Source organism: Strix aluco, chromosome 10 (assembly GCF_031877795.1).
Source record: "Strix aluco isolate bStrAlu1 chromosome 10, bStrAlu1.hap1, whole genome shotgun sequence".
In the NCBI taxonomy this organism is placed as follows: Eukaryota; Metazoa; Chordata; class Aves; order Strigiformes; family Strigidae; genus Strix; species Strix aluco.
Genome location: NC_133940.1, coordinates 20,660,505 through 20,669,331, shown reverse-complemented (window position 1 = coordinate 20,669,331; position 8,827 = coordinate 20,660,505). Strand labels below are relative to the sequence as shown.

General features: G+C 50.3%; 1 protein-coding gene across 1 annotated transcript; it reads left to right on the top strand.

Annotated features, from left to right (window-relative positions):
* Positions 1-375: 375 nt before the first annotated feature.
* Positions 376-5,369, top strand: MMGT1 (membrane magnesium transporter 1). Its single transcript, XM_074834719.1, has 4 exons — positions 376-515; positions 1,131-1,183; positions 2,114-2,217; positions 3,158-5,369. Exons 1-4 carry the CDS (start codon positions 434-436, stop codon positions 3,318-3,320), a joined length of 402 nt encoding a protein of 133 aa, XP_074690820.1. The 5' UTR covers positions 376-433; the 3' UTR covers positions 3,321-5,369.
* The last annotated feature ends 3,458 nt before the right edge of the window (positions 5,370-8,827 follow it).

Genomic DNA, 8,827 nt, shown 5'->3' with positions numbered 1-8,827 from the left:
GTTTCCTTGCTTTGCCCCAGGCCTTGCCCGGCCCGGGGTCGGGGCGTGCGCTCCTGCACACGCTGTGCATCCCCTGACACCGTTTTTTCTTGCACGGGTTGCTCAAGCTTTGAGGTTAAACACGGGGAAAGTGGGAATTAACCCCGGGCCCCCGGTGGCCCCACGCCCTGCTTTCAGCCGGGAGGGAAGGGGCCTGGCCCGGCGGCTCGCTCCTCCCTCAGCCGTCCCCCCCCGGGGACAAGCCCGGCTCCCAGGACCCCCGCGGGATTTTCTCGGGGGTCTTGGTCCCGCGTGGGAAAGCGGCGGCGCGGCCACGCCCCCTCGGCGCTGAACCCACGCCCCCTCCGTGTAAACCCCGCCCCTCCCCGTGACGCCATCAGCGGGCGCCGGGGGGCGGCGGGCGCCCCTGGCGGCGGCGCGAGCGGCGGCGACGATGGCGGCCGCCTCGGTGTGGAAGGGGCTGGTGGGGCTCGGCCTCTTCGCCCTGGCCCACGCGGCCTTCTCGGCGGCGCAGCGTGAGTGAGCGGGCGGCGGCGCCGCCTGGGGGGGGCTGCGGCGCCGCCTGGGGGGGGCTGCGGCGCGGGGAGGCCCGTCGGGCCCCGTCACCACCCCCCAACGACCGCCAGGAGAGCTCCGGGGCGGGGGCCGGGCCGGGCCGCGGCGGCATCATCATCCTCATCATCCTCATCCCCGCGGCGCCGCCGAGCCCGCCGACCGGGGTGGCCCTTGCCCTTGCGGGCCGGACTGCGGGGAGAGCGGAGCCAGCGCTCGCCGGGAACTTGCCGGGAGGAGCGCGGGGCTCGCCCCGTGCAGGCGCCGCGGCAGCCGAGGCAGGGTGGGGACGGGAGAGCTGAGCTGCCGGCCGGCGGATCGCGCCTTCATCCCCTGCATCTGCCGTTCCCGCAGCCGTCCGCCACCCTGGCAGCGAGGGGGGGAGGGCTCGGGGTCCGAGGCCAGCCGTGCTCGGGGGGAGCAGGGTCTCCAAGCAAGACTGGGAGCAGCCCGGCTGCCTGGAGATGGTCGGGGCTGACACATGTCCATGAGCTACAGCAAGTTTTGGGGGGGGTTTGTATTGCCGTTTATTCGCTTATGCAGGGTGTTTGATGTGTCTGTATGTTTCTGTTTTGTAGATCGTTCTTATATGAGATTAACAGAAAAGGAAGATGAAACATTGCCCATAGATGTAAGTTTTAAGTTTTTACAACGTTTGAAAGGTGTAATGCCGTGTGGATAGTTTAGTGGCTCTCAATTGCTTTTGTTTTTTAATGTGATAGGCAAGAATAAAGGGTAGTTTTTATGTTGCACTTTCATTTGAGCTCCCTCTGTCAAAAAGAACCATATCTTCTATCCCAACTTCCTGCAATGTGTTGTATCTGTCAGAGGGAACAAACCCCAGGCCCAGACCTCCCTCTCCTTCTTTAGAACTGGCCTGAAGCATCTTGTCCTGGAATTCCCTGAACATAGCTCAGAGAGCTTTTGCATTTTTCTCCTCCTTTGCAGCATAAACATCCTCCTCCCTCTGGCTTTTGTTGGCTGACATTGGTTTATCCAGTGTGGCTGCGTGTCCATTTGATCCCAGCACAGCCTGCTTCAGGAAGGTTATTTTTTAATTTGTTTTATTTGCTTGTTTTTTAAATTCCACTTTGATTATTATCTGTTCCATTTTTGCTTAATCAGAAGGGGTAAGGAGATCAAATACCCACAACAACCAGGCACAGCATTTGAACTGAGCAGCAGCTGCCACCGCTGCACAGCGTGTGTTGGCAGCCAACTTGTTTCTCAGAGAGAGTATTGGATCCTTAAGTGCCCAAGAACACAGTGTTTTGTTCTAAGGATCTTGCTGAGGAGCTGTGTGAAGTTTGTGCAACACAGACTGGATGTCAGGTAGCTGAAGCTCTTCGCAGCTCTGCCACCGGTTTGCCGTGCTAAATAGGCGGGGTATTTAATCTTCCCGTGCCTCAGTTTCCCTCCTGTTGAATTGCCCACCTCTGTAAAGCATTTACAGTCGCTGGATGAGAAGCGCAAGAAACACTGTTTGAAAGATGAGATTTTTTTTAGTAAATATTAAGAATATGAAGTAATGTGTGTTGCATTGTGCTTCCCTCTGTTACAGATAGTTCTTCAGACTCTGTTAGCCTTTGCAGTTACCTGCTATGGGATAGTACATATCGCAGGAGAATTTAAAGACATGGATGCCACTTCAGAACTAAAAAATAAGTATGTTTTATTTCTTCTTTTCATAAACATCTGTATCTGCTACTCTAGACAAACTGAACACTGTGAAATAGCTCGCTCTTTAGCTCAGTTCTTAAATACGTGTTTTAGACAATAACACTGAGAGGAACAGCCACATCTGGGAAAGCCAACAATGTCTTGAATTTCAGAGAGAGTTAGATAACTGGAACACATTAAATAAACTTCTTGCTTTTCCTCATCCCAAATCCTGCTGTGCAGAGTTGGTAGAGAATTGAAGTGTCTACGTGGGAAGTAAGAGCTCAGCAGTCACAAACTGCTGTTGTGAGGTGGTCTCATAGACCACCACCCTCTGTTTGCCTTTGCTTCTTTACAAGAGTCTGAATTCTTTGAATCTCACACTGAACTATCCAAGGCAGAATATCGGAAAGACTAAGGAAATAAGGAAATTTGAATCGAGATTTTGAAAAGGATGTGAAATTGGAGGGGCAGACACAGCCTCTCTGGCCATTTCCAAAAACACAGGGGAGTATGGAAAGTAAACAAGTTGACATTGTTGTATTTCATAGCTTTTACCTAAACCCCTTAGCTTCAGGCACAGAAAGGGATGGAAAGCTGACAGTAAACAGCATCAAGGTGTTAACACAAGTGACAGCTGAACTAAGGCTGGCATGTTTGGCACGTGTGCTTGCAGTAATCCACAGGCCTGCCCCTAAGCCGAAGGAAGGAAGGTGAAGTTTGTCTGTGGGGTGGACAACCTCTGCCTATTGAGCAGTCAGTATTGCGTGCTTGGCTTTGTATTTCCTTCTATGGTTTGGTTTAGGAAACTTAGAAAGTGAGCAAGAATTTTGGATTCAAAACTTGTATTTCTGTGTCTGTAAAAGCTGGTATACCCTACACCAACTCTTCTAAACCCCCTGTTCTAAAAGAGTATTAACGTTGACTTTTTACATTTATTTTGAAGGACATTTGACACGTTAAGGAACCATCCGTCTTTTTATGTATTTAATCATCGTGGTAGAGTATTGTTCCAGTCCCCAGACACAGTGAATTCTTCTTCAAACCAAGATGCTTTGTCATCCAGCTCATCACTGAAATTTCGAAAACTTGAACCTCTGCGCCGCTAAGACTTTTACAGATTATAATAATAATCCAGGACACTGAGATGTAATATTCAAGTCGGGGATGTAAACACTTTTTTAATTTCTGGAGCAGTATTTATATTGATCTTCCAGACTTTATAAAGTATATATATATAAACTAAGGACCTTCTTTGTACACTGTTAATGAAAATGACTGAATTGTGAATTGGCAATGCAGTGTAAATTATTCTACAGTTATGCTGTGAAACACATCTTCAAATTTTCATATATTAAACCAAGTTGCAGGTGACTTAACTTCAGTTAAAACAAAGAGCAAGCTAGTTTTTACTGCAATTAATGTTCTTTGACAAGAGAGAATGTTTGAGTGCTATTTATTTTCTGTTTGCTTGCACTACAGTTTATGGAACTCCTTCAGAAATACTGTGTGCACTGCATCACTTAACAGCAGAAAAAGGGGCAGTGTCTCCTGTTCCTAGAATGCCTAGGAGACCTGCATGGTGTAGGCACGGGAAGTCAAAAGATTGCTTTCATTTTTATTTTTTTACAATGCTGAAAAATAGTTGTGTGAAGGGTTTGGTTTTTTTCCTAGTTTTTCATTATCATGTTATTTCCTTGTTGCCCTCCTTCATTTAAATGCAAACTGTCCCATGTTGCCCCACGTTGCCTGGGATGTGGCTGTACAGTCGGTGCCTGTGTGGGGGAGGCAGCTCATGTCTGATCACGTAGATAATTTACCACGCTCAGCTCGTTTACCCGCTGTATTTATGTTCTCTTTGGTTGTGAATATGGGAATGTTCATCAGATGGCTGAATGTGGTGTTGGCACCAGATACAAGTTCCCGAGTCATATTCTATGAAAAGAATTTAAGTATCAATAATACCCATCCTGTCAGTGGTCCAGCAGCCAGGTCTGTTTGCTGGCACTAGCACAGTACAGGTAATCAACCGGTCACGGTACAGCTATCCCCTTTTCTGCCAACAGCCTCTCAATTTGATTTCTTTTTTCCAGCTGAGCCCTTTGTTGATTTAAGATTACTGTCTTGATTTCATGTATTAGGACAGATGATACAGTCCTTAACTCTTACCGACATCTAAATTCTCATCTACCCTTAGGGGCTGAATCAGTGCTAAAATTTGTCTTGGTGTGGCATTTCACCTACCTGATATAGCAAAGGGATGGTAGTTTGAGATACTGATGGGGCCAACTAGAATTTTGCCTAGTCTGAGGATGTCTCACGCAGCCTTTTGTCCTAGCATCTGTTTTTTTTTTTTTAAACTGTTAAGAACTGTCAAAGGCAAGAAGCTTAGCAAAAATACTGTGTAAATCGAAGCCTCTTTTTCTAGCTCTGCCCATCCTATGGAGTGGGTGCCCCAGTGCTAGAGCAATATCCGTAGCTGCTGCTCTACAATCACTCTTAAGCATCTGGGTTTGGTTAGAAAGGGTTACTCTGCCAGCTGAAAGCATCTGAGCTGCCAGATTACTTCCTAAAGTGTCCTGGTTCCCCCCTAGCTGGTGTCGCAAATCAGCTGCTGTCACCGAAGGCTGCAAAAATAGTAAGTATCAGGTCAGATCTCCATTGCGGACAGAGCTCTTCCCTTGGGGAAGAGGGCTGCTGTGCAGCAGCCGCTGCGTGGAGGAGAGGGTTGAACGCTGGCCAGGTGACCTTGCGAGGCACAGAGGAGAGACAGAACTAGCAGAGGGAGGGAGGAGCAAGGCAGGAGGTCAGTAACCACTGTACCAGACTGATACTGCAACTGTGGTTGGCAGGGAGCCACTCGCAGAGGGTCTCTTAGAGCAGGGCTGCTCACCCCTCATGTCTAAGAAGCCCCATTTGTGCTACTGTAAGGCTACGTGGACCCGCCCGAGGCGGAGGTGCTGCTGTGGGCCGGGGTGAGCGGAGAACATCGTCTGCTGCTCAGAGCGAGTCCTGCTACAACACCCTGTTGGCTGCATCAGGTCTCTTCTCGTGACAAGTAGCCTTACTCCTCAGCAGCAATGGTTATATCACAAAGCTGTACAAATTATTTTTTCTTATTGATCTCGCAATGTCCAATAAAAATTGATATCCTTAAAGTTTTTGGGAGTTTATTGGTTTATTTCTGACCACCCTGGAGCCTGCTGCAGCAAATCCCTGATGACTGAATATTTGGAAGTGGCTGCTTAGCATTGACAAGAAGCAGTTGCCTTAGTTAGGGCAGCTCTGTGTGAAAGTGCATGCCTGGCCTGGTGTTCATTACTACGAGATAAGATCAGTACGGGGAATCAAAATAGCATGCTGCAAGTAGCTAAACAAAACATTTAGGAGGGAAATATTACCAGCCTGGGGATCTGACTGCCTTTGAGATCCCTAGTCAATGTACCTGGCAGAGCTGACGTATTTTTTGCCTTCCACTGAACCATAGTAAAGGCTTCTCTACCACGTGCTAATCCCCTGCCAACCCACGGGACAGGCTCCTGCAAGGTCTGGTATTGCAACAGTTGCTGGGGGAAACACTGCCTACTCACGGGGCTGGAGATAGTTAAAATCTTGGACTTGAGCAAGATTGCTTTTCACTCCCTGTTCTGCTTTTCCGTTGGGGCGAGGAGTTTGCTTAACGACAGCATCCATCATGATTGCACCAGAGAGAGCAGCAGACTCACCCTTCGTCTGCTTACAGTACTGCTGCAGCTGTCGGCATCCAGCACCGAATGTGAGGGGGTAAAAAAACAATAATCAGGGTTTTAAGGAAGGGGCACCTCAACCAGCTCCCAAAGCTACCTTCTGCTTACCTTGCAACGCACAGTTCTTCATAGATGAGCTTCCCTTCTTCAAAAGCAAAACAAAAGTTGTGCCAAGGGCTTCTTGGATTAGACCAAAGAGGAAGAGTTTCCAGCCTCGCCCAGTGCTCATTTGCTGCCATCACGCCTTGATTGCTTTGGCTACAGGATGTGATGTTTTTACTACATTAAATACTAAAACAAATGTGCTGATAATTTGCATTCATTGCTGGGGTAGCAGGTTTCATCTGCATTAATTTTGCTGTGTTTTCCTACTCTTCCTCACCAGCCAGAGTCCACTGGGGAATGTTTGTTTAAAGCTAAGGCGGGCAGGAGTCATTTAGACCCTGATAAGGTGAGGAGATGAGAAGTACAGTTTGTGCCAGAGATCATTCACTGTCACTGCCCTTTCCAGATCAGAGGCTGGGGTGGAAGCATGGCTGGCGGAAGTCTTTTCCTAGAGAGTTCAGCACGGGCTGAACCACATCACCGCTTGTGAAAATAACTCCTGATCATGCGCGTCCGACAGTTGCAGAGGAGCTTTGTGCTTCCCCTCCACACGCCAGCAGAGACGGAGCACGCTGGAGCCATCACTGCAGTGCAGGAAAGCAAAGTGCAGCTGTGAGACCCGTTAGTGCTGCCCCGTAAGGGTGAGGCCGGTGTGGCCTCTCCCCGCTGCTGCCGAGCGCTGGGTTAAAGCTTTCTTAGGAAAGCTGGTGGCTAATGGCCCCTTCCCTGTGCTCTGGAGAACCGACACAGCCTCCTCCCTGGAGAAAGCAGGGAATGGCGATTACTTTTGAACTCTAAAACGATTTTTGGCTTCCTTATCACTCTCTTCCCATGCTTCGGGTTCCCTTGCCCTTCACCGTGCTGCAGCAGAGCCGCCCTTCTCTGTCTCTGACACCTTCAGTGAGGACACGAGCTATGGGGACATCCTCCCGCTGGATACAGCCCCCCCACTCCACCCCGAGAGTGGCACCATTTCTGCTCCTTTTTGGGGGTCACCTGCACCAAAAGGCAGCAGTTTTCCACCAGATGAGGCTCATCCCGCAGCATCAGGGGCAGGGTGCTGCCCCGAGCTCCCTGTGGGAAGCCCCCCAGGCCCCCACCACCCCAGCTTTGGCGAGGCCGGGAAGCTGCAGCTCTTGCTTTGCAGTTCCCTGCTGTCCCAGCCGGTGCCTGTGCCGAGCTGGCAGGCTGCCTGCACAGAGGGGAAGGGCGAAGAAAAGCTATTTTGAATGTTAAACAAGCAGAAAAAACTTTAGTACCAGCTTTCCATGGCCAGCACTAGCAGCGAAGGCAAAACACTCCTTTGATTTGGCCTTGATGTTCACCTTGAAGCTGTAATCACCTGGGGGAGAACCACAGTGGAAATAAATCTGGTATTCAGGCAGGTAAAAGCCTTTTAATCAGCCCCAGGTTGGTCTCAGTGATACAATGTCATTTCAAAACACTTCAGACTGCAACAAAAGCTACATCCTTAAAATGGCAGCTAATTAATTTTCCTGTCCTGCTAACTTAATCCTTTTTCCAGCCAAGAAAGGCAAATGGGAGTTCACGAAGCAGCGAGGCAGCCAGGAGCCTGGCAGCATGAGCAGGAACACAAGCCCCAGGGCTCTCTGGCAGGGGCCCAGGCTGTGCGGTGTCATGGCTTACCAGGACATTTTAAAAGCAAGGGAGAGAAAGAAAAATTTAAAAGGTGACATTTGGATTATCAAACCAAGGGCTCATCCTAGGCTAGTGGTCCTGGGGAATCCACAGACCCCGGCGCAGATAGACACAGCTATTTACTCCCAGTTTGTATCCCTAGTGTAATTGCTGCCAGGCAGAGCACCGGGCACTAGCAGTGCCCTCCGTGCCCGGGCTGGTGCTGGCCAAACCAGTTTCCCCGTGATTTGCTGGAGGCATGCTGTGATGCAGGACTTCACTTTGGATTAAAAAAAAAAAGGGGGGGGAAGAAGAGAAAAAATGTCCCCTCCTCCCCCAAGGTATTTCTGCTATATATTCTAGAGCAGCTCAGGGCCACCCGCGCTAGGCCAGCGTTGACGCCCTCCGAGTGCCAGGCTGCTCCAACATCCCCTGCCCCCAGTCTCTGCTGCAGCGCACGATCCGGGAAGAGCGCCCGGTGTGCCCAGCAAATGCTGAAGCAGCGATTTACTCCCCCATCCTGGACACAGAAGTGCACAAAACAAGACACTTACATCAAAAAGCAGTTTTGGAGGAGCAAGTTTGGCGGGTGCTCCAAAGAGCAGCTCGCTTCCCCAAGTCCACATGAAGCTGTTGCTCCTTGGGCCATTACCAGGGCCTCCAAGGCACCCACAGGGCTGAGCTCAGCCCCCAGCGAAGGCAGCCCCACAGAAAGGCATCACCTCCCTGGCACAACGCAAAGCACGTGGAGGGGGGAGAAGGGGCCAAATAATCCTCCTTCTTCAAGACCACCACGCTGCTTCTGGTTTGCAGCCTCTCACCATACAGGGATGTCTGCCCAGGGACCTTGGCGAGAGCAGCGCCACTTCCATGTCAAAGTCACCACCGCCACTTTGAAGCAGAAGCCGGCTGCTACTTCAATACCTGTTTGAATCCAGCAGCTTCAGATCACAAAGAAAAAGCCACAGCAGAGTGAGACCCCATGTTCATCTCGCATGGAACGGACCCACATATCCTATGGGGTGCAACAGGGCTGGTTAATAAACCCAGGTCTACTGCAAGTACAGCCATGGTGCTGCCTTGGGTTGGCCAGGGCTGGTGGGAGAGGACAAGCTCTGAAATGGACA